The following is a 27,484-nucleotide window of genomic DNA, read 5'->3' on the forward strand; positions in this document are numbered from 1 at the left end:
GGAAAAACGCTTTGTACACCTCTAGTTGACTCATTCATCTTGACCGGCCATTCTAGTAGAAGCTATTGGACTTATTGCAACTTATCTTTTGATTTAAATATGAGAACTTATTGGGCTGGGCTATTTGCATGCTGCGCCCAATTTGGATTAATCTATTATGAATAGAGTCGCCCAAACCGCTCGCTCGGAAACTGGTCAGAAAATGTTTGCTCGATTTTTTGCTCGATTGTAAACGATCCGCTCTGCTCGGTTCGATTTGTAAACGAGCCAAACAACGAGCAAAGGTCTACTCGGTTCGGTTCGGCTCGAATATTTTAATTTATTTTACATATAATTATATATGAACAAATATATAAATGCATAGATAACACACATAAAATATAAGTATACAATTTTTTAAACTCTTTAAATTTTTTCTGATTCCGTTAATTTTATAGTTTTATTAGTTTGATTCAAGTTTTCAAAATACTAAAGTTTGTTTAAATGTTCATATATCTCACTTCAAACTTTTTTCTCTTAAAAATTTACAACATATTATACTCTTTGTCTAAAAACTACTAACTTATTTACAAAATATATTATTTACAGCCTTCAAACTTGTTTCTTATTGAAAATTTTAAAAATGAAAAAAGAAATAAATAATGCTCAAAATCGCTCGATGTTCAATTGAAAAATGTCCGGTTCGATTTTGGCTCGTTTCGCTTTTCGCTCGGTTCGAATTTCAGCTGTTCGGTTCGGCTGTAAACGAGCCAAGCAACAAACAAGCCTTCGCTCGGTTTGGCTTAGCTCGTGAACAACCCTAATTATGAATATTATAATAATTTGGGCAAAAGACATATTTTTAAAGGCAAGACCGAACAGCTAACTAAAAATACATAATAAAAAATACTTGTCCCTTGACTATAAGACATAAGTACTACCTAATTGATTTTTAATGTTGTCAAAATTTTATATTGTTCATTCACCAACATTTTTAACTAATCTTACTTTCTTCCACCTTTATAAAATATTTTATATATTTTTAACCCATAATACATAAACTAAAACAGTGAAATTTATCGCGGAAACTATTTAGTTATGGAAGCCGTTAGCCGTCTCATGACACCTCTAGTTTCGTTATGAAAGGTAAACCAAAGTTGCAGAGTAATTATGAAGTTTCAGTTCTATTTTTCTTATTATTTGAGATGTTCTCTTAACACTTGAAATCGGACATCTTGTTAATTGTCAAAATCCCAAATGGTGAAATCAACTTGATTACTCGAATGGAAGCTAAAATAGATATTTGTATACTTCTCTTAGTATGTATTTCAACTTTCATGATGTTCTTAGCTTTCAGGTTACAATATGAAGGAACAATACAACATGGGACTATTTATTTGTTATACTTAGTTGCCAAAAACATATTAATATAAATTGGATGGAATTGTTTTATTTCATTTCATGCCAATGACCACCCAATTAATATAAAGGATGTCTTTCTTTCCAATGTGGTGTAGTGATAGGAAGCTTAAGTTGTTTAGTGGAGACTTAGGTACGATCTTCACATGTAACACTTTGGGGAGGGCATAGGTGACTCAACGAAGGAAGACGATCAACATTTCAATCCCGAGGGCGCCTGGGATTTACCACTAGCAGGGCTTGAGCGGGTGAGTTTTCCCCGGAGTTGAAGATAACTTGTAGGCGCTTAATTAGGCTCCGTACGACTGGTTTTAGCCAGCTGACGATGGGCTTTTGTTAATGAATCATCCCATATTTCGAAATATTTGTAAAGGTATATATTAAATTAATCCTTAAATAAAATTATTAAATTTCATAACAAATTTGAAATTTTAAAAAAATGAGTTAAACTTTGAACACCATATATTTATTTATCGTCATATAAACTTGATTGATTGTGTGATACAGATTTTTTATAATTAAAAAATAAAATAGAAAACCATATAGTTTAAAAGACAAAAGTAAGTTGGACCCAGCATGTACACAATAGTCAACTGTGGCTTCTCATATTAATGTTATGTTATTGTCTGCTTCGCACTTTCCTCTTCTCTTCTCTTGTTCATCTTCACAGATCAAAGGTAAACAAACTAAGGGGGTGTTTGGGATTGCTTATTTTTACTAACTTATAACTTATAAACTTTTTGAAAAATAATAAGAGGTTTGGGATTGCTTATATTGTTAGATGAAAAGTTCCGTAAATTACAATTTTGTAACTTATTAACTTAATAACTAACTCTTTTACTTCATACTTTTATTGTTTTCTTGTTTTAATTCTACAACAACATGTAATTAAACTCATCAAATGATTCAAATCTACAAACCCATAACAGGAATTTGTTCATTATTGTAAAATATTTGTAATTTTTATTGTTTAGGCCTTAGGGATCATTATTCATTGTTAAACTTTAATGTTGTGACAAGAATTGATGTTATTCTTTGTGAATCATTTTGTTTAGCTTTTTATTTTATTTATTTATTTATTTTGGTTAAAACCCTATATTATGTTCAAAACATTATATTGTTTTGTAGTTAAAATTGAGCATAACATCCATGAGTAGAGAGACAGATGCTGATGATCATTATCATTTAAACGGCGATTTGCCGGCCGATATACCGGATAATTTGAAAGAGTTTTTGGTTGAAGATGAAGAAGGTCTTACTTATGAAGAAGTTGTCTTGCAGCAGGTTATTATTAACTAAATTTAAGTAAATTTTTGTTTTAATGAATAAATAATTAAAATTTAAGAGGCATCAACACACCGTTTTTAAAGCCGCGAGCTCGAGCTTGGTTCGGTTTGAACACCTGTTTTTAAAGCTCGATCGCTGTTCATGTGTATTATTTTCAAGCTTGAGCTCGGCTTGGTTTGAACTCGATCAACTCTGTTTTTAAAACTCGAGCTTAGCTCAGTTTGAACTCAGTTATTTAAGCTCGAGCTCGACTTGTGAGTAACTTTTCAAGTTGGAGCTCGGTTTAGTTATTATTTGTTAATTAATCTAAATACGTTTATAATATCTTTTGTATTTTTTTTAATTATAAATTTTATATATAACATAATATGGAGTATTATTTTGTTATTTTTGTCATAATTCTACATAAAAATATTATTATGTAAATATATGTTAAATTAACTGAATAAAAGTTATATAAATAATGGGCTCGTTTACGCTCATGAGCCAGCTCGAGCCCGAAAAGTGAAGCTCGGGATCGGGCTCATTTAGTAAACAAACTTATTTTTAAGTTGGTGCTTGATTCAAGCTTTTAACAAGCCGATCTAAGAAATAAATTTGGTTCGATTCAAAATTAATATTAGTAAATTGGATGCTACAGGCATGCGTGTTTGAATCGTACCAAGAAAACGGAACAAACAGGGTTATGAATGTTAATGATTCCGATGATGATGATGATCACATTTACTTATGTGACTCAACTTCTTCTGAAGACGAGGGTGAATCGTCATCGTATCAAGAAAACGATACAAACAGGGTTGTGGTTGTAGTTCATGATCATGATGATGATGATGATCGCATTCACATCCATGACTCAAGTTCTTCAGAAGACGAGGGTGAATCGTCTAGGGACGGAAGCGTAAATTCACAGGAAGCTATGGATGAAGCTTTTGCTAGATCATTGCAAGAACTGGGAGAAGAGTTTGATGAGTTTTTCATAGCGGAATTCAATGCTGGTCCGAGGTTGAACCGAGAGGACGTTGATACTGATAATATGCGTTATGAGGTACTAATGAATCTTATTGTTAGCCGAGTTTATTATCTAGTATAGTTACTATAATTCAACATTTTGACCTATCAGTCATTATTACAGTAGTGCTGTAATCGAGCCAAAAAATAAAGCTCGAGGCGAGAGCGCTTTTTTTTTAATTATTCTTTGTTAATTTTTATTAATGTTTTTAAATATAATGATATATATAAGACCTAATTATATTTTTCACATAGATTTTATATAAACTTTATAAACTAGAGATTTGATAACATTACATTTTTTATTTTTGTTCATTTTTTATAATGTTTTAAAATCGAGCAGCATAATATATGTATTATTTTTAATTTTTTATAATATTCAGGGTTCAATCTAGACAAGCCAAGGAGCCGCGCTAATAAGTCGAGCCGAGCCGACCATGGCTCGAGCTCGGCTCGTTTAGAAGCCACACCGTAGTTTGTATATTATAATAGTTATTGACGTTTTGTTATTATTATATTATTATTATTATCATTACTTGGTTAGCTTTATTATTAAAGATATCCGGTTTTCAGTTATTCAATACGCTGTGTAGGAATTGGTAGACCTAACCGAAGCAGTTGGTGTGGAGACCGTAGGATTATCAGCAGTGCAAATTTCCCAGCTACCGGTCTCCACCTACACATCCAGAATGTTTTCAAGTAACGACGAAGAAACGTAAGAATTGTTTCCATTCAAAGAAAATGATCTTTAAATCTTTTGATCTCATATTTTTTATATTTACGGATAAATTTATGGATTAAACTTAGGTGCGCAATATGTCAAGAGAATTTCAAATTTGGGAAACAAATAATCACATTGCCTTGTGTTCATTTGTATCATAAGAAATGCATCATTAAATGGCTAAAGCTTAAAAAGGTAACATGATTGTATATATTTAACATATAACATGTTTTGCTAGTTCATATTTCATTAATTTAAGGTTATTAATCTTTTTTTCAGAACTGTCCAATGTGTCAAAAGGAGGTGGTTTAAGATTCCAACCTTTGAAGAGTTGAAGCCAAAATTTATGAAATAAGTTTGACCAAAAACAGAGTGTTAAGGTTGACTTAACATTCTATTTTGATTAAATCTTGTTACATTTTTTCTTGTGTTTTTGGTTATAATATATATATATATATATATGACGGAGATCTAAGTTTCCGATAGATTTGGTCGTGTTTAGTTACTCGTTATCACTCTTTATCTATCTCGTGCCAAAGAAAGAGATGTACATGTGGTATTTGTTCTTGAAATTACACTTTCTGTTATGCGTGTAAATAAGCATAAAACTTTTTGTTAGGTTTGTAAACGAACCGAACATTCACGAACTGTTCGACAAGAATTTCGTTTATTCAATAAACGAATGAGCATGAACACACGTTTTGTTCGTTCATTTATGTTCATATATGCTAATTTGTATAATTACACTCGTTTATGTTTGTTCATGTCTGTAAGTTGTTTACATTTTAATATATACGTAAGTAGTTATTTTTGTATATATTAAGTAAATTAAATAACAATTATATAAATAATAGGCCAGTTAACGCTCATGGGCCGGCTCGAGCCTGAAAAGTGAAGATCCAGATTAGGCTCATTTATTAAACAAACTTATATCTTAAGTTTGTGCTCGATTAAACTCAGCTAGATTCAAGTTTTTAATGAGTCGTTTATACGGTATCAATAAAGAAAACTATATATGGTCATCAAAGATCCAGCCCAAAGATTCCCAACTTGGGCCGGATACAATAAGCAATAAATTCCTGCCCAAGTAATAGTATTCCTAAACAATAACCGAGATTTTATTCAGTCTCAATAATAATAGAAGATTTGTATATTGAATAATGTCATTATTGTGTAATATTATCCTAAAATACTTAGGTTAATTCATCGTATATACATATCCTTTGGTTTAACTAGACATATTATTATCTATTACACTAAGATCCATCTAAGCCATAAAATATGGTTCGATTTACAATTAAAATAGGAAGTTGTATCATACAAGTAGGGTTGTTTGAATGCAAAAAAAATAGAAGAAGCAGGGTTCTGGATATTGATCATTCTGATGATCATCATCGTCATCGTTGTCATCACTGTCATCATCATCATCATCAAACTTCTTCAGAAAACGAGGGTGAATCGTCATCGTATAGAGAAAACTGAACAAATAGGGTTGCAGCCGTTGTTCGTGATCATGATCATGATCACATTCACATCAATGACTCAAGTGATGACTCAAGTGATGATGATGATGATCACTTTCACTTCCATAACCACGAGGGTGAATCGTCAAGCGACGAAAGACTAATGTCACAAGTAGCTACGGATGAAGCTTTTGCTAGATCCTTGCAAGAACTCGGAGAGGTTTTTGGTCCTGATTATTTGCGTTTTGAGGTACCGATGAATCTTATTATTAGTCGAGTTTATTATCGAGTATAACTACTATTATTTGACTTATCGGTCATTGTTCTATATCTACTGGTGGTAGGGTTGTAATCGAGTCAAGCCATGCGCGATAATTTTTTTAAAAGAAAAGTTGTTCTGTATTAACCTTTTATTAATTTTGGTTACATATATTGATATATGAAAGACAAAATTATAATTTTTAAGATACATTTTATATTTAAAGTTTATAAACTAGATATTTTATGAAATTTATACGTTATGTTTTTGTATCATTATTTATAATGTTTTAAAGATCTGAGTAACATTATATAAATTGTTTTTAGTTTTTTCTTTTGTTTTTAAATTTAAGGTTTAATCTAAATTCTAAATGAGCCAACGAGCCATTCTAGTTTGTATATTATGATATTTATTGAAGTTTATCATTATTATTATTATTATTCTACAATTTATTATTACGGGGTTAGCTAAATAATTTATTATTTCATCTTGTGTAGGAACGGTTAAACCTAACTACTTCAGTTGGTTGGAAACCACAGGATTATCAGCAGCGCAAATTTCTCAGTTACCGGTCTTTATCTACACATCCAGAATGCTTTCAAATAACGATGACGAAAGGTAAGAATTGTTTCCCGCCAAAGAAAAATGTTTTAATCTCTTGAATTCATATTCGTTATTTTCACGGATAAATATGTTGATTAAGTTTAGGTGCGCGATATGTCAAGAGAGTTTCAAAATTGGGGAACAAATTATCACATTGCCTTGTGTTCATTTGTATTATAAGCAATGCATCAATAAATGGTTAAACCTTAAAAAGGTAACATGTTTGTGAATCTTTAACATTTGACATGTTTGTTAGTTCATCTATGGTTATTTTAAGGTTATTAATCTTTTTTTTTTCAGAACTGCCCTATGTGCCAAAAGGAGGTGGTTTAAGATTTCAACCTTGAAGCCAAAACTTATGAAAGGGTTTAACCAAAAATAGATTGTTGATGTTGACTCAGTACTCTATGTTGATTAAATCTTGTTACAATTTTTTTTCGTGTGCTTTTTTGTTAGAAAGATTTATACATGATGGATATCTAAGTTTCTTACGGTCTTGTTTAGTTACTCGTTAGGGGTGTTCATTGAATCGAATAACGAATTATAAAGTTAAATCTAATCGAATAATGCGAATAATTATTTTTTGCCAGTATTCGCATTCAATATGCATTCGATTAAAAGTTGAACTATTTGATTCGTATTCGTATCATATGCCCAATTCGAAATTCGATTCGAATTCGTATTTGAAACTCGAATTCGAATATCGATTTGAATACGAATAAATTCAATCTGGTTCAAGTTTACCTATGCCAAAAACTTCGAAAACCATAATCATAATTGCAAACCAAACATATAAATTTAAAGTAGCTACAATACCACGTATAAATTTAAAGTACAAATAGTCTAAAATTCAAAATATTCAAAATGAGAAATAATATGACCTATTATTTCTGGATTGATACAAATTTTAAATAATAAATATGTACATATATGTATATGTATATGTATATATAATTTGAATTTCGAATTGAATCGAATAATAAATCATAAATTCGTCTTCGATTAATATACTCGAATACAAATCGAATTCAGATTTTTTAAAACCGAATTCGAATCGAATCGAATATCGAATGTTTCGAATGCGAATCGAAATCTAAACACACCTATTACTCGTTATCACTCTTTATCTATCTTGCCCCAAAGAAAGAAATGTACATTTGCTATTTAGAAAAAATGCAACCTGTTAACCTGACAATCAAGTAAAGATTAAAACAGAAAGTAAATTCTAGTAAATTTAGTAAAATGGAAGAAAACTCGGTTATATTGTACTTTTTTTTTTAATTCACATATGTGACTCAACTTCTTCGGAAGACGAGGCTGAATCCGAATGTCATCGTATCAAGAAAACGAAACAAACAGGGTTGTGGTTGTAGTTCATGATCATGATGATGATGATGATCACATTCACATCCATGACTCAAGTTCTTCAGAAGACGATGGTGAATCGTTTAGGGACGGAAGCGTAAATTCACAGGAAGCTATGGATGAGGCTTTTGCTAGATCATTGCAAGAACTGGGAGAAGAGTTTGATGAGTTTTTCATAGCGGAATTCAATGCTGGCCCGGGCTTGAACCGAGAGGACGTTGATACTGATAATATGCGTTATTAGGTACTAACGAATCTTATTGTTAGCCGAGTTTATTATCTAGTATAGTTACTATTACTTGACCTATCAGTCATTATTACAGTAGCGCTGTAAACGAGCCGAAAAATAAAGCTCGAGCCGGGAGCGCTTTTGTTTTTTAATTATTCTTTGTTAGTTTTTATTAATTTTTTTACAGATAATGATATATAAAAGACAAAAATATATTTTCACATAGATTTTATATAAACTTTATAAACTAGAGATTTTATAACATTTCATTTTTATTTTTGTTCATTTTTATATAATATTTTAAAGATCGTGCAGCATAATATATGTATTATTTGTAATTTTTCATAAAATTTAGAATTCAATATAAACGAGTCAACGAGCCGGGCTAATAAGCGGAGCCAAGACCGAGCCACGAGCCGAGCCGACCATGGCTCGAGCTCGGCTCGCTTAGAAGCCGCCAAGCCGTAGTTTGAATATTATAATAGTTATTGGCGTTTTGTTATTATTATTATATTATTATTATCGTTACTTGGTTAGTTTTATTATTAAAGATATCCAGTTTTCAGTTATTCAATATGCTAAAAAACATTATTTCATCTTGTGTAGGAATTGGTAGACCTAACCGAAGCAGTTGGTGTGGAGGCCGTAGGATTATCAGCAGTGCAAATTTCCCAGCTACCGGTCTCCACCTACACATCCAGAATGTTTTCAAGTAACGACGAAGAAATGTAAGAATTGTTTCCATTCAAAGAAAATGATCTTTAAATCTTTTGATCTCATATTTTTTTATATTCATTGATAAATTTATGGATTAAACTAAGAGAATTTCAAATTTGAGAAACAAATTATCACATTGCCTTGTGTTCATTTGTATCATAAGAAATGCATCATTAAATGGCTAAAGCTTAAAAAAGTAACATGTTTGTATATCTTTAACGTTTAACATGTTTTGTTAGTTCATTTTTTTTTTATTAATTTAAGGTTATTAATCTTTTTTTCAGAACTGTCCTATGTGTCAAGAGGAGGTGGTTTAAGATTCCAACCTTTGAAGAGTTTAAGCCAAAATTTATGAAATGGATTTGACCAAAAACAGAGTGTTAAGGTTGACTTAACACTCTATTTTGATTAAATCTTGTTACATTTTTTCTTGTGTTTTTGGATATAAATATATATATATGACGGAGATCTAAGTTTCCGATGGATTTGGTTGTGTTTAGTTACTCGTTATCGCTCTTTATCTATCTCGTGCCAAAGAAAGTAATGTACATGTGGTATTTAATCTTGAAATTACACTTTATGTTTTGCGTGTAAATAAGCATAAAGCTTTTTGTTAGGCCTGTAAACGAACCGAACATTCACGAACTGTTCGACATGAAGTTCTTCTATTCAATAAACGGATGAGCATGAACACACGTTTTGATCATTCATTTATGTTCATATATGCTAATTTGTATAATTACACTCGTTTATGTTTGTTCATGTGTGTAATTTGTTTACATTTAAATATATACGTAAATAGTTATTTTTGTATAAATATAAACATAAACATATATATAAACAAAATTAAAGGCACCCTGGAGGCCTGGACATTACTCCAAAAGCAGACTAAGAAAAGTATGGGGTGTAAACTAGACGAACCCGAGCTCGTTTGATTTACGAGAGCTCGAGTTCGGTTTAGTTTGAAATTTGTATTTTAAGCTCGAGCTCGGTTTAGTTATTATCTATGATATCTTTAAATTTTGTTAATTAAATTTATATATATACCATAACAAATACTATTTTGTTATAATTGTCATAATATTATAAATAATAGTATTATTATATAAATATATATTAAGTAATTAAATAACAATTATATAAATAATAGGCTAGTTTACGCTTATGAACCGGCTCAAGCCTGAAAAGTGAAGCTCCGGATTAAGCTCATTTATTAAACAAACTTATTTTTAAGTTTTTGCTCGATTAAACTCAGCTAGATTCAAGCTTTTAACGAGTAGTTTATACCAAGAAGGAAAACTATATTAGGGCATCTAAGATCCAGCCCAAAGATTCCCAACTTGGGCCCGATACAATAAGTCAATAAGCAATAAATTCCTGCCCAAGTATTCTTAAAACATTAACCTAGATTTGTAATCTCTCAATATTCTATAATAATAGAAGATTTGTATTTTGAGTAATGTCATTATTGTGTAATATTATCCTAAAATACTTAGGTTAATTTATCGTATATAAATATCCTTTGGTTTAATTAGACATACTATTATTACCCTACGCCATAAAATATGGTTCGATTTACAATTAAAATAGGAAGTTGTATGATACAAGTAGGGTTGTTTGAATGCAAAAAAAATAGAAGAAGCAGGGTTCTAGATGTTGATCATTCTAATGATCATCATCGTCATCGTTGTCATCATTGTCATCATCATCATCAAACTTCTTCAGAAGACGAGGGTGAATCGTCATTGTATAGAGAAAACCGAACAAATAGGGTTGCGGCTGTTGTTCATGATCATTATCATGATCATGATCACATTCACATCAATGACTCAAGTGATGATGATGATCACTTTCGCTTCCATAACCACGAGGGTGAATCGTCAAGCAACGTAAGAATAATGTCACCAGTAGTTACGAATGAAGCTTTTGCTAGATCCTTGGAAGAACTCGTACATGATGTTGGTCCTGATAATTTGCGTTTTGAGGTACCAATGAATCTTATTATTAGCCAAGTTTATTATCTGGTATAACTACTGTTATTTGACTTATCGGTCATTATTCTATATCTACTGGTGGTGGGGTTGTAATCGAATCAAGCCAAAAAAAAATTTAAAAGAAAAGTTGGTCTATATTAACTTTTTATTAATTTTGTTTACATAAATTGATATATGAAAGACAAAAATATAATTTTTAAGATACGTTTTATATTTAAAGTTTATAAACTAGATATTTTATAAAATTTATACGTTATATTTTTTTATCATTATTTATAATGTTTTAAATATTGACTGGCATATTATATAAATTGTTTTTAGTTTTTCTTTTTGTTTTTAAATTTAAGGTTTAATCTAAATGAGCCAACGAGCCATTCTAGTTTGTATATTATGATATTTGTTGACGTTTTATTATTATTATTATTGTTATTATTATTATTATTATTAATGGGTTAGCTACAGAAAATATTATTTTTTCTTGTGTAGGAAGTGTTAAACCTAAATATTATTTCATCTTGTGTTGGAAGTGTTAAACCTAAGTACTCAAGTAAGTGTGGAAACCACATGATTATCAGCAGTGCAAATTTCTCAGTTACCGGTCTTCATCTACACATCCAGAATGTTTTTAATTAACGATGACGAAAGGTAGAAAAATATTTCAATCTCTTGATCTCATATTAGTTATTTTCACGGATATATATGTGGATTAAATTTAGGTGCGCGATATGTCAAGAGAGTTTCAAAATTGGGGAACAAATTATCAGATTGCCTTGTGTTCATTTGTATCATAAGAAATGCATCATTAAATGGTTAAACCTTAAAAAGGTAACATGTTTGTGTGTCTTTAACATTTGACATGTTTGTTAATTCATCTATGGTTATTTTAACGTTATTAATCTTTTTTTTTTCAGAACTGCCCTATGTGTCAAAAGGAGGTTGTTTAAGATCTCAACCTTGAAGCCAAAACTTATGAAAGGGTTTGACCAAAAATAGATTGTTAAGGATGACTCGGTACTCTATGTTGATTAAATCTTGTTACAATTTTTTTTCGTGTGTTTTTTGTTAGAAAGATTTATACATGACGGATATCTAAGTTTCTTACGGTCTTGTTTAGTTACTTGTTAGGGGTGTTCATCGAATCGAATAACGAATTATCAAGTTAAATCTAATCGAATAACGCGAATAATTATTTTTTTGCCAGTATTCGCATTCAATACGCATTCGATTAAAAGTTGAACTATTTGATTCGGATATTCGTATTATATGCCCAATTCGAAATTCGATTCGAATTCGTATTTGAAACTCGAATTCGAATATGTTCGATTTGAATACGAATAAATTCAATCTGGTTCAAGTTTACCTATGCCAAAAACTTCAAAAACCATAATCATAATTGCAAACCAAACATATAAATTTAAAGTAACTACAATATCACACATATAAATTTACAAGTACAAATAGTCTAAAATTCAATACTCCGTATATTCAAAACGAGAAGTCAATAATAGTATGGGCTAAGAAACAACAATAGACCTATTGGGTTTAACTAATTTGTAATGGACATTTATTATTTCTGGATTTGACCCAAATTTATAAAAATAATTATATATACATATATCTTAAACTTTGTGTTTTTTAAACCGTGACAATTTTAATAAGACAAAGGAAGTATAATCAAGCAAAAAAAAAAAGCAAATTAGTGTTAATTCATTTTTTTTTCTTTTTTAATCTTTTTAGACATTTGTAACTCCCTATTATTTAAAATTTTGTCACGGTGACCATTAATAAATTTATATTTTTGGTCCAGATTCTTTGTGCATATATTATTTGTGTTTGTGTATTTCAAACCATGACATTTTTAATAAGACGGGATGGAGTATAATCAAGCCAAAAAAAGTTAGCGGTTAATGCTAATTCATCTTTTTCCTTTTTAATGTATATGTATATATAATTTGAATTTCGAATCGAATCAAATAGTAAATCATAAAATTCCTATACTCGAATACGAATCAAATCGAATTAGAATTTTTTAAAACCGAATTCGAATCGAATCGAATATTGAATCTTTCGAATACGAATCAAAATCTAAACACCCATGTTACTCGTTATCACTCTTTATCTATCTCGCCCCAAAATCTTTATGGTGGCGTGGCACCACATGGTGTAAAACGCCCACATAAGAGCTCCTCCATCCACTACACACAATCTAAGGTGTGTGTAAATATAAATTTATTCAAATTTGTTCAAATAATAATAATAATTATTATTATTATTCAAATTTAGAGAATACGATAGTCTAATAATTCATAACAAAATCGTCGTTTTAAAAAAATAATAATAATAAAATAACAATTGTCCCGTATACCTTTCCTTAACCACTAAACGTCTTCGACCTCGCACTATACCTTTCCTTAACCTTTCACACACTACTCTTTACCTACAAAATCATCCCAACAATCTCATCATTAATTCTATGTGTTTATTTCAATGGGATCTAAGTTTTCCACAGCCAACAACGACATGTCCCCGAGCAACGAACGACAGCTCGGTCTCGGGGACATACCCGAGAACTGTCTAGCTATGGTTCTCGCTTACTTAGACCCACCCGACATATGTAACTTGGCAAGTACCAATCGAGCTTTTCACCGCGCGTCGTCAGCTGATTTTATATGGGAACCGAAACTGCCCGAAAATTATCGGATGCTTGTTGAGAAACTGTTGTCTTATAAAGGGAGTGATGAGTGTTTAGGAAAGAAAGATGTTTATGCTGGATTGTGTCATCCGGTTCGGTTCTCTAGTGGCCGAAAGGTAAGATCTTTTTATCGTCTTTAAAATGAAGCTTTAGCGATGACATGTCGCTGGCATGGCATGTTCGCAAATTTTCAGTTGACCAGCTATACACACAAAGTCTGACATCTCCCACACCGTTTCAAACGGCCACCTAGATGAAGGTGGGACGGCCGTTTTGATAAAAGGTTTTTAAAGTTTGACTGTCATGGTCATAACAACCGTCAGGGATTGGCCAAACGGCCGTTATGAGTAATAATTTTCAAAGTTTGACAACACCCCCCACTCCACACACACCCAAAAAAAAGGGTAAAAAGGTTGTATGGATATTGACCAAACTTACGTTCTGACAAATAATATTTCAAAGTTTAACCCCTTTATGGTTAGAACGACCGTCTGGATATTGTTCAAACGGCCATTCTAACCAATGATTTTCAAAGTGGTCAAACACAACCGTCTAAGTGTTTTGTGAACTGTTGTTTGATGATGTGAATTAATCAAATGGGGGTGTCGTAACTATAACTTGCCCCATTTTAAACTTTTTAACCTTAATGACAACATGCTGTTGGCATAGCTTAGTCAGGGTGAAAAATGACACGAAAGCCTATACCAATGACATTTGGCAACTTGTCGACCCTTTGAGGGTCGACGTATCAGATAAAAAATGTTGTAGTGTATATCACCGACACATGCAAAATTTGATAAAAACATAAAGAGACCGAAACGATATTATTATGTTGCAGGAAGTATGGATGGATAAAGAAGTAGGAGGGATTTGCATGTTGGTTTCTTGGAAGGGGATGAAGATAACAGGCATTGATGATCGTAGATATTGGACTTACATTCCCACCCTTCAATCAAGGTTATTATTTAAATTCATTATATCTTATGAATACAATTTATGTCACAAAGATTATGAAAAACCTAGTGTTTGTGAGGGATTCAAATCTACATGATAATAATTGTTCAAAACATAGTTGCATGGTTTTCTATAATATAAAAGACTAAAAGTTTTAAAGGTGCTCATATTATTTTCTAGCTTAAGAAATTATCTATGTGTACAGTCGATTATCATGAATAAAGGATATGATATTAGGATATTTGTGGTGTCGTTGATAGCCGAAAGACAATGGTACATGCACCAATCGGTGGTGTCCTGATGGTTGAATGTTATGTGCCTTATGTCCAAGGCTTGATGCAAAACTACTATCGAGCCGGGGTCTCACCGGAAGCAGCCTCTCTATTTTTACGGGGTAGAGGTAAGGCTGTCTACGTCTTAACCTCCTTAGACCCTATCATAACTTTGCTATTGGTGGGATATACTGAGTACGATGATGATGATGATGATGTTAGGATATTTGTGAGATTAATTGTGGTTTATATTTTTGATGTAATGTCCATGATCATCACTTCATCATTAGTCAAAACATAAATTTGTAGGAACAACGTGTGTATTTAATCAAATATTTATGGCATTTGTACTTATCTAATGTACATACAACATCAATAGCTATCTTAATTATGCTTAATTACCAACAATTTGTAATTACCCATTACTTTGCAAATTACTTTAATCAATAGCCATCTAATGTACATTCAACATCAATATTAATAATAAAATTATTAATATTGTTTCATTTAATTTGAAAAGTTATTTGTTTATTACTTTGCGATTTAAATTACCCAATAATATCTGAATGAATCTTCTTAGAAGTTAAGAAGTCAAAAATGAATCTTTTAAATTTAATTTATATACCACTTTTTTTCTATTAATTTATACCTATGTGTTATTAAACAAAACTAGATTCTTAATTTATACCTATGTGTTATTAAACAAAACTAGATTCTTTTACAACGTTGTCAACATTTGACTAAAGTATTTCATGATCAAATTGTAGATTTCACACGATTGCGTATCTCAGTCAGATATGGTGGTTAGAAGTTGAAGGAGACTTGGAGTTTGAATTTCCAGCTGGAAAATATAGCCTTTACTTTCGACTTAAACTCGGGAGGCCATCCGACAACCAGTATTTGACTACAACGTCTCAGCAAGTCCATGGGTGGAACATTAAACCCGTTCGGTTTCAGTTTTCAGTATCCAACGGTGAGCATGCAACGTCTCAACATTTTCTAAATGAGCAAGGGAAATGGTTGCGGTATCATGTTGGTGATTTTGTCATCCAAGACTCGTGTAAACCGACAAAAATCAACTTCTCGATGACACAAATCGATTGTACTCATCAGAAAGGTGGATTGGCGTTAGATTCGGTGTTTATATGTAGCCATAAAAGATGATTATGAAATGTCAGTATGCTTGTACTTAAGGATTGATTTTGTAAGTTGTTAAATATATTAAAAAAAATTTTTATTAGTTCTAGTTGTATATTCTTTGATTATTTCCATTGGCTTATTTTTACCTTGAGATAAATATGTAAACCAAGTTTATTACTTTTGAATGAAAGATAAATACACAATGACAATTAAATTGATCACAAATTACTAAAATGTTTATATGAATAAGAGTAATTGTTTAAATTGTTACTTACTCACCAGACATTACTCATATTCGTAAATGAACGTAAAATAGGTTGACCCAAGATAACGACACAAATTTATATTGGTCGACACGAGATGACACAAATATATATATGGGTTAGGTTAGGGTTGAAAAGTCTTAACACGTCAACCCGAAATCCATCAATCCGACATGATTAACATTTAACACCCCTAGTTGAAATTTGTTCCTGAACACAAGGTTTACTAAGAAAGGCCCAATAAAACAGAGGCAATAAATATGGGCCAATGAGTACATTAAAACCCAAAATACAGCAAGGTTCTCCACTTGTGTTTGTTTGTTCTTTTTTTTTTTTTTTTGAACTTTAAATTATTTCGTTGTTTATAGGTAAATTAGAAAACTACTTTGTTAAATTAAATAAGCATTTTTTTCCTATCTTATATATAGGATTTTTTACAACAATTTTGATATATACAGTATGATGCTTCATCAAAATTTCAACATGATTTTCGTTACATAAATTTGTTTTAATAATATCCACACTAAACTACATCAAGAAAGAAGTAAAATTAGTAAATTACAGTAAAAACCATAACAATAACAAAAGGATGCATAATAAAGAATTATCACCTAAACATGTTGAAAAAAAAAAGAAGATAACGTTTTGTCACGTATTATTTAAACGTTTTTAAATGAATGTATTCAACTACTTTTGTTGACATTTAAAAGTGAGAAACAAAATGGACATTAATGAAATGGAATATTATGAAATTGGTATAGGCATAATAAATAGTTGAGAAAATTACTGTTTGCTGCGTCTCTCTGTTTTCAGGGTGGAGGCAAAGTCCCCGAAAGAAAATTTGAACTGGGTTAGAAGTTAAGATAGATGATAGAGCAGTAAATTTATCCTTAGATGTATGTAGATTGGTAAAAATATATATTATTGTCTAAATCATCATATTTTAAACCAGCGGGTATTTAAACCAATGAGGCTCACGCTCTTCAAAGATCAAGAGTTCAAAACCTGAATTTGACAAGTTATGTGTATATCTAATTAGATTTAGACGTTAAAAAAATCATCTTATTATATTTCTATATCACGTCAGTTAATAACAAAGTTTCTTTAAATATCTTATTAAAGTCATTCAACCTTTCAATTAGTGGTTTCAATCTTGTAAAATATGATCATAAATGTTATTTGTTTAAATAACAAGATAATTAATTTAAACGGAACGTATATGAAACCCTAAATATTGTTTACTGGTTAGTTATAGTTTTCAACATTTAACTGAAGTAGTGACTAGTGAGTGATAAAAATTAACCTATAAATAACTGACTATTTTAACAACACAAGCCCGAACACCATGAATCAACCTTCCGCCCAAAGACCAAAATGTAATAATTTGATCTGTCCACCCACAATGAAAGTAACTCGAAAAACCATCTATAGCTCAACTTTGAACAAATTGTTTCATATGAGACTCAAAACCCACAACTTTTCATTATAAAAGTTATTGAACTACCATTGGATCAACGACCTTTAGTCATAACTTGGTGTTATTAGTTTAATTAATTTTTCATTTTATTATCGAAACTAGAGGTGAGCAACTAAACTAGTTAACCGAACCAACCAAAAAATTAAACGGAAACTGAACTGATTTGGAACCGATTGAAACTGTAAGTTCGGAAGCCGTTTGTAATTTTCTCCACCGAAACCGGTAAAAACTTGTCAAAACCCGAGTCGAAACCGAACCGGTTTGAAACTGATTATGTAGAAACCGGTTTTGAACCGAATTGTAATTTCTCCATCAAAACCAGTTAACCGAATCGAAACTGGCAAAAACTTGTCAAAACTTGTCAAAACTTGAACTGGTTCAAAACTGATTATATAAAAACCCGTTTAGAACCGATTGAAATTGTAGGTTCAGAACCAGCTTGTAATTATCTCCATTAAAAACCACCTATAGCTCAACCTTGAACAAATTGTTTCATTTTGTTATAAGTTTAATTACTTTTTCATTTTATTACCGAAACTAGAGGTGGGCAAATAAACCGGTTAACCAAACCAACCCGAAATTCGAACAGAAAATGAACCGAATGAAACCGTATGTTCGGAAGCCGTTTGTAATTTCTCCACGAAAACCGGTTAACCGAACCAAAATCGGCAAAAACTTGTCAAAACCCGAGTCAAAACCGAACCAGTTAGAAACTGATTATGTAGAAACCGGTTTGGAACCAGGTTGTAATTTTTTCTCCACCCAAACCGGTTATCCGAACCGACACCAGCAAAAACTGATGAAAACCCGAACCGAAACTGATTGTAACCTAATCAAAAAAACCGGTTTCACCCCAAACCGTAACTGATCACAAACCAGCTTCAACTTATATTAACCAAACCGAACCAGTTTTAACCCAAATCGAAACAAAGATTTATAAAATTATTATAAAGTTATGATAGATAGAGATAAAAGAAGAAAGTTAGGATGAGATTGAAATAAATTGGTAAATTTGGCTTCACTCCTCCTCCGATCAACATCAATCAATCATCATCACCATCACAAACAAAACAAACGCTGTGGAATTATTATTTATCCTCCATCATCATCATCATCATCATTGTGACATCTGCCCCGATCCGACCCGACCCAGGTACCCGTTCTCTGACCCGATCTCTTTCTTTTATGATTTAATATTTATTTATACTTATATTTTACTTTTAATAATAAAAATATATATTTCCTTCCCGCCTCTTTCTCCCTCTTTCTTTCCGCCGTCCCCTCCCTCTTCCTTCTCTCATTCCGCCTTCTTTTCCCTCTTGTCGCCGTCCCGCCCTTAAGCCTTGTTTCCCTCAACTCTATGCTTGTCCTTTGGTTCTTTCCGCCTAAGGATGTCTGCAGCTCCACGCGCCAGACTCCTTACATGGAAGCCTGCGTGAAGACATCTTGTTCCTGCGATGCGTGAAGAGAACTCTTCTCGCAGCGCGCTAAGAATGCATGTTCTTCCCGCAATGCGCTAAGAATGTATGTTCTTCCCGCGATGCGCTTAGAATTCTAGTTCACGCAGCACGCTAAGGATGTGATTCTTCCCGCAGTGCGCTAAGGATTGTTGTGCCAGCCTTCGCGCTCGCGCACTCAGCCTTCCCGCGCTTAACCCTTGTATCTTCTGTTTAAATCTAGCCGTTTGCTTTTGTGTTGTCTTATCTTTTGAGCCGTTGACCTAACCCATCTAATGTCTGAATAGTTACTTTCGGCGCAGCATGCGCACCAACCCCATTGGTTGACAGAAAGTGACTGACATAATCTTTTGAGATCTGCTTTTGCCATGCTTGACCAGTACCTTTATCTGATCCGCCCATGCTTTTTACTGTTCCCTGTCAGCTTTTATCTTGCTCCCTGCAGCTGCCATATCTTTTGATATCTTTTGCTTTTGGATTCTTATGCTTTTTGATATCTTTTGCTTTTTGAGATCTTTTTCCCTTTTCTAGGGATTATGTCTCCTAGGGTTTCTCTATAAATAATAGTATTATTTTTCCTAACACATCACACACAAAACACTTAATCTCTCCTGTTCTCTTGCCCCTTGCTCTCTCTGCCGTCTTCCTCTCTGCCTCCGTCTTCCTCCTTGTTCTTCCTGCTTTTCCGGTAATATATATTATAATTTACTTATTAATTATGCTAACTTATAATCAAGGCTTAAAACAAATCATTAAAACAATAATCTTTAATTATAGGTTAACCTTGCTTGTTTAAAAGTTGGTTCTTGCTTTATCTATCACCGCATCGTTTATCATGTGAGTTATCTCGTATCTAATCCCTTTTTATTTTAAATGCTTTGGGATGTTCATGTGTTCATACAAAACTTGAGTCTTAAACTGTTTATGAACTTTAGTCGCGCAGTATCCCATGTGTTGAGGACGTAGACTTGGCTGTTTATTTGTATGTGTGGATCATTAACCGTATGGACGGTCTATTCCGCAGTTTTCATGGTACCATTAGATGAACACGGGAGAACATTCGTTTATGATTTTCTCTTTTGTTACACTTGCACAGTTAGTCTTGTTTGTGAGCTCAATTGTGAGCACTGGCAGTCTTGTCTCTTAGAGTTGGTCCCGATCAGATTACACCCTTGTTGAAAACCAGACATACACATGTTGCGCGCAGATTTATTGTTATCTATGTATTGTATTAAACTTGATTTCTCACCAACACGCAAGTGTTTGACGTTTATTTTAACACATGTTCAGGTTTGCAGTAGCTGTTTTGGAGCTTGTGGACACATAGGACGTTTTTACTTTTGGACCTAGATTAAAATGTATCAAGACAAGTTAATGTTGTTTGAATGTTATAATTTAAAATATATTGATTTATGTTTGATTTATGTTCTATATTTTCCCCGCTGCGCGTGCGCGATAAAATGTGTATTAATAAATATTGACACCAATAGTGTCGCGAGTAATGAAGCAATATGTGGCGCCCCGATGTATAATCCGCCTTTGGTCGGGGTGTTACAGATTGGTATCAGAGCTCGTTGACTTTAGGATAGGTGGTTAGACGTAACGGCCTAGAATACCTAAGAGTCCCTTCTCGCGCATGAGAGAAATCTCATGTTTGCGCGCTTATTGTTAATTACTCGTTATTTATGAATATGCTCGCGGTTGCGCAGTATATGATTTTATGTTTTATTTCGCGATATTTCGATTTTTGTTGAATTTCGATTTTTATTGATTTTACTTACATATTCGTTTGTGGGATTTGAAAATCCGAAAAGTCATGGTGATACATGAATAGTTGATTTTCAATTTCCATTTACGATTATGTTCTGAGGTTGGAGACTTGAAAAGTCATGGTGATACATGAATTGTCAACCTCCAATACTCATTTTCTTGTATATTTTATATTGAAGATTGGAAAGTCATGGTGATACATGAATCGTCAATCTCCAATACTCGTTTACTCGTATATTTTAAATTGGGAATTCGGAAAGTCATGGTGATGCATGAATTGTCGATTTCTGATTCGAATTTGTTACCTTTATTAAGTCTGCATTTTGGGTCATTTATTTTACTTTAACTTTTGATAGTATCTAACTCTGCGAAACCAAGCTTTATAAAGTTATACTTTGCGATAAAACCAAGATATTAACTAAAATTAAAACTTTTATAGAATGCCTCCGCTATCTCGCCGATTTCAGAGAAGAGAAGCCTCGCGCATGCGTAGACAGCAACGTTCCCAGGAAATGGCCGCCGCAATAGCCCAAGCTTTGAGCCAAAACAATACCAACACCTCGAGTTATAACATTAAGTCCTTTAATGCGGGTAACCCTCCGAAGTTCACAGGTCTTGAAGGAGCCACCGTGATGCTCCAATGGCTCGAAAAGATTGAAAACACTTTCCTCCATACCCAATGCCCCTCGGAAAGACGAACCCTATATGCTTCCAGTGTCCTGGAATCCAGAGCGCTTACATGGTGGAATGGAGTAACTCATGCGCGTGGCGCAGAGGCTGCTTCTAGCATGACATGGGAGGAATTCAAGGAAATTCTTACGCGAGAATTCTGCCCTCCCAACGAAGTTAAGCGCCTGGAGGAAGAATTCTGGAACTTGAAGCAATACAGCGGCGAAGCGCGCGAGTACGCGACGCGCTTCCATGAACTAAGCCTGCTTGTCCCTCACCTTGTTACCCCTTCCCGCCGAGCCATAGAGAAATTCCTTGGGGGTCTCCCCATGGAAATTCAAGATTCTGTATGGGCCAGAAACCCAGTAACCCTCCCTGACGCTATTGAGTTGGCCGCTGTGCTCAGCGACAACCATGTCAGAGCAGGAACTCTGTTCCTGCGGGGAACTGAGAAGACCAAAACCACCAAAACTGTGCCTGAACCCGCAGAAACCAAACCAGAACCCTCAAACCGTAACCTCAAGCGCAGGCGCAAGGCCTATGCGCTTACCAACCCGCCCATTGTCCAGCAACCCGTTTACCAACCCCCAGTTTACGCGCCTAACCCACTGTCAACCTACCCAGCACCTCCTGCAGTCCATAACTATGCCTTAACCAATCCAGCACTCCCTGCCCCGCCAACTAAGAAACCTTACACAGGAAACCATCCCTTTTGCCCAACCTGTAGATTTCACCACCCAACCCAAACCCCGTGTCGACTTTGTAACCGATGTGGCCGTACTGGTCACACTGCTGAAAACTGTAGAGTCCTTCCCGCCAATCCAATTGCGCCAACACCACCAGTCTACCCGCAGAACCCACAATCAATCTACCAAAACCCACGACCCAGATCGTGCTTTAACTGCGGTGATCCCAGTCATTTCCGGAACGCGTGCCCAAGACTACAAGTTCAGATTACTCAAGCGAATCCGGTGAACCAAATTTCGAACCAAGTGACGCGTGGCCGAGCTTTTAACATAACCGCGCACCAAGCGCAAGCGAATAATGACGTAGTTAATGGTACATTTTTACTTAACGGATTTTATGCTTCTGTACTTTTTGATACTGGCGCCGATCGAAGCTTTATCTCTCGCGCCTTCGAGCAGAAGCTTGCGCGACCGCGCAACGATTTAAAAGAAGATTTTTCAGTTGAATTGGCTAATGGTGAAATTATTTTAATTAACTCAGTGATTAAAGATTGTACGCTTAATCTTAACGAAAACGATTTTCTGATCGACCTCATCCCTATGCCTCTTGGAAGCTTTGATGTTATTATTGGTATGGACTGGCTCTCGCATAATCGCGCCGAAGTTATTTGCGCCAAGAAATTGATTCGCCTACCTCGAGAAAATGGTGATCTTTACATTTACGGCGAAAAACCCTCCAGTGGTCTTAAACTTATGTCTTGCGCCGAAGCCCAAAGGCTCATGCGGAAGAAGTATATTGCATTCCTAGCCCATGTGGTTAAGCCTGCTGAAGAGAAGAAGCTTCGCGATATCCCTGTTGTGCGTGATTTCCCTGAAGTTTTTCCTGATGATCTTCCTGGTATCCCTCCCGCTCGTGAAGTCGAGTTCCGTATTGATCTTGTCCCTGGTGCTTCCCCCGTGGCTAAATCTCCTTACCGTCTTGCACCCGCTGAGATGCAAGAATTGGCCAGCCAACTTCAAGAGTTGACTGCTAAAGGATTCATTCGCCCTAGCTCTTCGCCCTGGGGTGCTCCGGTGTTGTTCGTTAAAAAGAAAGATGGATCGTTTCGCATGTGTATTGATTACCGCGAGTTGAACAAACTCACCATTAAAAACCGGTATCCCTTACCGCGTATTGACGACCTCTTTGATCAACTCCAAGGTGCCTCTTGTTTCTCGAAGATTGATCTCCGCTCTGGCTATCACCAGTTGCGCATCCGCGATGAAGATGTTCCGAAGACTGCTTTTCGAACTCGTTATGGCCATTTTGAATTCTTGGTCATGTCCTTCGGTCTAACCAACGCACCCGCCGTTTTCATGGATCTAATGAATCGGGTGTGTAGGCCTTTCTTGGATAAATTCGTGATCGTGTTTATCGATGATGTTCTGGTGTATTCTAAGACCAAGGCCGAGCATGAGCAACATCTTCGGTTGGTGTTGCAGAAGCTTCGAACCGAGCAGCTCTATGCTAAGCTTTCCAAGTGTGAATTCTGGTCTGATGAAGTACAGTTTCTTGGTCATGTTGTAAACAAGATGGGTATTCATGTCGACCCATCCAAGATTGAAGCAATCAAGAACTGGATTACGCCATCCTCTCCTTCTGAGATCCGTTCCTTTCTAGGCTTAGCTGGTTATTACCGGCGCTTTATTTCGAACTTCTCGAAGATCGCTTTGCCTTTAACAGCTCTGACGCACAAAGGCAAACCGTATATTTGGGGCTCGAAGCAAGAAGAAGCCTTTCTAACGCTCAAGCGTTTGTTGTGTGAAGCTCCTGTTCTTGCGCTACCTGAGGGTAATGATGATTTTGTCGTGTATTGCGATGCATCCAACCAAGGTCTCGGTTGTGTTCTTATGCAACGAGGCAAGGTTATCGCTTACGCATCAAGGCAACTCAAGGTTCATGAAAGGAATTATACAACTCACGACCTCGAGCTTGGTGCAGTTGTTTTTGCCTTGAAGATCTGGAGACACTACCTTTATGGTACTAAGTGTATCCTCTACACTGACCATAAAAGCCTTCAGCATATCTTTGATCAAAAGGAACTTAACATGAGGCAACGCCGATGGAACGAACTCATCAGCGATTACGATTGTGAGATCCGGTATCATCCTGGTAAGGCTAATGTGGTAGCCGACGCGCTCAGCCGAAAACCCTGCCAACTTAACTGTATCTTGCCGCGCACCCAGCTTCACTTCGCGCCGATTCAAAGCAACCTTGAATCGCGTATTCGTGACGCGCAGCGCGCATCCATCAGCAATGGCAACCTTCGCGCCGAGTTAGCGTGTGGCGCGGAAGCGCACTTTGTCCCTAATCTGAGTGGAATTCTCTGCTATCTCAATCGCATCTGGATTCCCTTTGATGAGAATCTTCGCGCTGATATCCTGAGTGAAGCGCACAAATCTCGGTATTCTATTCATCCTGGCGCTGATAAGATGTACAAGGATTTGCGCATAACTTATTGGTGGCCCGGTATGAAAAAGGATATTGCTGTGTTCGTAGCTAAATGCCTGACTTGTTCTAAAGTGAAAGCTGAACACCAACGCCCATCTGGTTTGCTCGAACAACCAGAAATTCCTACGTGGAAATGGGAAGGTATAGCGATGGACTTTATTACCAAGTTACCTTTGACAGCAAGCAAACATGATAGCATTTGGGTAATAGTGGATCGATTGACTAAATCTGCTCACTTTCTGCCCATTCGTGAAAACTACCGTGTTGAGCAACTCGCGCAGCTTTATGTCAAGGAAATTGTCTGCCGCCATGGTACTCCTTTGAGCATCATATCCGATCGCGATGGCCGTTTTATATCTCGCTTTTGGAAATCTCTCCAATCTGCGCTAGGAACTCGCTTGGACATGAGTACGGCATATCATCCTCAGACTGACGGTCAGTCTGAGCGAACTATTCAAACTCTTGAGGACATGCTCCGATCTTGTGTTCTTGATTTTGGAGGTAATTGGGATTCGCACCTGCCTTTGATTGAGTTCTCTTATAATAACAGCTATCATTCCAGTATCGGTATGGCCCCATTTGAAGCACTTTACGGTCGTAAGTGCCGCTCCCCGATTTGTTGGAGCGAAGTGGGTGAAGCTCAAATCACAGGACCCGAACTTGTTCAAGAGACAACCGATAAAATCGCCAAGATCCGTGATCATCTGCTGACTGCCAGAAGCCGACAGAAGAGTTACGCAGATCGTAGGCGAAAGCCTCTCGAATTTCAAGTTGGTGATCTTGTTCTCCTCAAAGTGTCGCCCTGGAAAGGTGTTGTCCGCTTTGGGAAGAAGGGTAAGCTTGCTCCTCGTTATGTTGGTCCATTCAAGATTCTCGCGCGTGTGGGAAAAGTTGCCTACAGACTTGACCTGCCGCCCGCGCTCAGTAATGTGCATCCAACGTTCCATGTATCCAATCTCAAGAAGTGTTTAGCTGACGAGAACCTTCACATTTCACTCGATGAAGTTCAAGTTGATGAATCTATGCATTTCGTTGAGAAGCCTGTTGAGATTATGGATCGCGAGGTTAAGCAAACCAAGCGCAGTCGTATCCCTATCGTGAAAGTTCGCTGGGAGTCCAAGCGCGGAGCCGAGTTTACATGGGAAAGGGAAGATCAAATGAAGATCAAGTACCCGCACCTGTTCTCTGCGCAACCTACTTCGAGATAAATTTCGGGACGAAATTTTTTAAAGTAGGGGAGACTGTGACATCTGCCCCGATCCGACCCGACCCAGGTACCCGTTCTCTGACCCGATCTCTTTCTTTTATGATTTAATATTTATTTATACTTATATTTTACTTTTAATAATAAAAATATATATTTCCTTCCCGCCTCTTTCTCCCTCTTTCTTTCCGCCGTCCCCTCCCTCTTCCTTCTCTCATTCCGCCTTCTTTTCCCTCTTGTCGCCGTCCCGCCCTTAAGCCTTGTTTCCCTCAACTCTATGCTTGTCCTTTGGTTCTTTCCGCCTAAGGATGTCTGCAGCTCCACGCGCCAGACTCCTTACATGGAAGCCTGCGTGAAGACATCTTGTTCCTGCGATGCGTGAAGAGAACTCTTCTCGCAGCGCGCTAAGAATGCATGTTCTTCCCGCAATGCGCTAAGAATGTATGTTCTTCCCGCGATGCGCTTAGAATTCTAGTTCACGCAGCACGCTAAGGATGTGATTCTTCCCGCAGTGCGCTAAGGATTGTTGTGCCAGCCTTCGCGCTCGCGCACTCAGCCTTCCCGCGCTTAACCCTTGTATCTTCTGTTTAAATCTAGCCGTTTGCTTTTGTGTTGTCTTATCTTTTGAGCCGTTGACCTAACCCATCTAATGTCTGAATAGTTACTTTCGGCGCAGCATGCGCACCAACCCCATTGGTTGACAGAAAGTGACTGACATAATCTTTTGAGATCTGCTTTTGCCATGCTTGACCAGTACCTTTATCTGATCCGCCCATGCTTTTTACTGTTCCCTGTCAGCTTTTATCTTGCTCCCTGCAGCTGCCATATCTTTTGATATCTTTTGCTTTTGGATTCTTATGCTTTTTGATATCTTTTGCTTTTTGAGATCTTTTTCCCTTTTCTAGGGATTATGTCTCCTAGGGTTTCTCTATAAATAATAGTATTATTTTTCCTAACACATCACACACAAAACACTTAATCTCTCCTGTTCTCTTGCCCCTTGCTCTCTCTGCCGTCTTCCTCTCTGCCTCCGTCTTCCTCCTTGTTCTTCCTGCTTTTCCGGTAATATATATTATAATTTACTTATTAATTATGCTAACTTATAATCAAGGCTTAAAACAAATCATTAAAACAATAATCTTTAATTATAGGTTAACCTTGCTTGTTTAAAAGTTGGTTCTTGCTTTATCTATCACCGCATCGTTTATCATGTGAGTTATCTCGTATCTAATCCCTTTTTATTTTAAATGCTTTGGGATGTTCATGTGTTCATACAAAACTTGAGTCTTAAACTGTTTATGAACTTTAGTCGCGCAGTATCCCATGTGTTGAGGACGTAGACTTGGCTGTTTATTTGTATGTGTG

General features: G+C 35.3%; 3 protein-coding genes across 5 annotated transcripts; all 3 read left to right on the plus strand.

Annotated features, from left to right (window-relative positions):
- Nucleotides 1-2,468: 2,468 nt before the first annotated feature.
- Nucleotides 2,469-7,130, plus strand: LOC143627078 (E3 ubiquitin ligase BIG BROTHER-related-like). Of its 3 annotated transcripts, XM_077096977.1 has the most exons (6): nucleotides 2,469-2,682; nucleotides 3,326-3,730; nucleotides 4,287-4,408; nucleotides 4,501-4,609; nucleotides 4,694-4,717; nucleotides 7,064-7,088. In XM_077096977.1, the coding sequence occupies exons 1-6, from the start codon at nucleotides 2,548-2,550 to the stop codon at nucleotides 7,070-7,072; spliced, it is 804 nt and encodes a 267-aa protein (XP_076953092.1). In that variant the 5' UTR covers nucleotides 2,469-2,547; the 3' UTR covers nucleotides 7,073-7,088. The 3 variants fall into 3 exon arrangements, with proteins under 3 accessions (XP_076953092.1, XP_076953091.1, XP_076953090.1); XM_077096976.1 differs by lacking the exon at nucleotides 7,064-7,088 and having other exon boundaries at nucleotides 2,470-2,682; nucleotides 4,694-4,919; XM_077096975.1 differs by lacking the exons at nucleotides 4,501-4,609; nucleotides 4,694-4,717 and adding an exon at nucleotides 6,845-6,953 and having other exon boundaries at nucleotides 2,472-2,682; nucleotides 7,040-7,130.
- A 922-nt stretch (nucleotides 7,131-8,052) lies between these two features.
- Nucleotides 8,053-11,988, plus strand: LOC143627051 (E3 ubiquitin-protein ligase BIG BROTHER-like). The gene is made up of 4 exons (XM_077096951.1): nucleotides 8,053-8,345; nucleotides 8,940-9,061; nucleotides 11,761-11,869; nucleotides 11,956-11,988. The coding sequence occupies exons 1-4, from the start codon at nucleotides 8,067-8,069 to the stop codon at nucleotides 11,986-11,988; spliced, it is 543 nt and encodes a 180-aa protein (XP_076953066.1). The 5' UTR covers nucleotides 8,053-8,066.
- Nucleotides 11,989-13,434: 1,446 nt separating this feature from the next.
- Nucleotides 13,435-16,154, plus strand: LOC143627022 (F-box protein PP2-A11-like). The gene is made up of 3 exons (XM_077096928.1): nucleotides 13,435-13,852; nucleotides 14,575-14,693; nucleotides 15,730-16,154. Exons 1-3 carry the CDS (start codon nucleotides 13,532-13,534, stop codon nucleotides 16,124-16,126), a joined length of 837 nt encoding a protein of 278 aa, XP_076953043.1. The 5' UTR covers nucleotides 13,435-13,531; the 3' UTR covers nucleotides 16,127-16,154.
- The last annotated feature ends 11,330 nt before the right edge of the window (nucleotides 16,155-27,484 follow it).

The sequence above is a fragment of the Bidens hawaiensis genome, unplaced genomic scaffold (assembly GCF_021521415.1).
Source record: "Bidens hawaiensis isolate Kalapana, Puna unplaced genomic scaffold, B.hawaiensis_p1.1 tig00004595_1, whole genome shotgun sequence".
In the NCBI taxonomy this organism is placed as follows: domain Eukaryota; kingdom Viridiplantae; phylum Streptophyta; class Magnoliopsida; order Asterales; family Asteraceae; genus Bidens; species Bidens hawaiensis.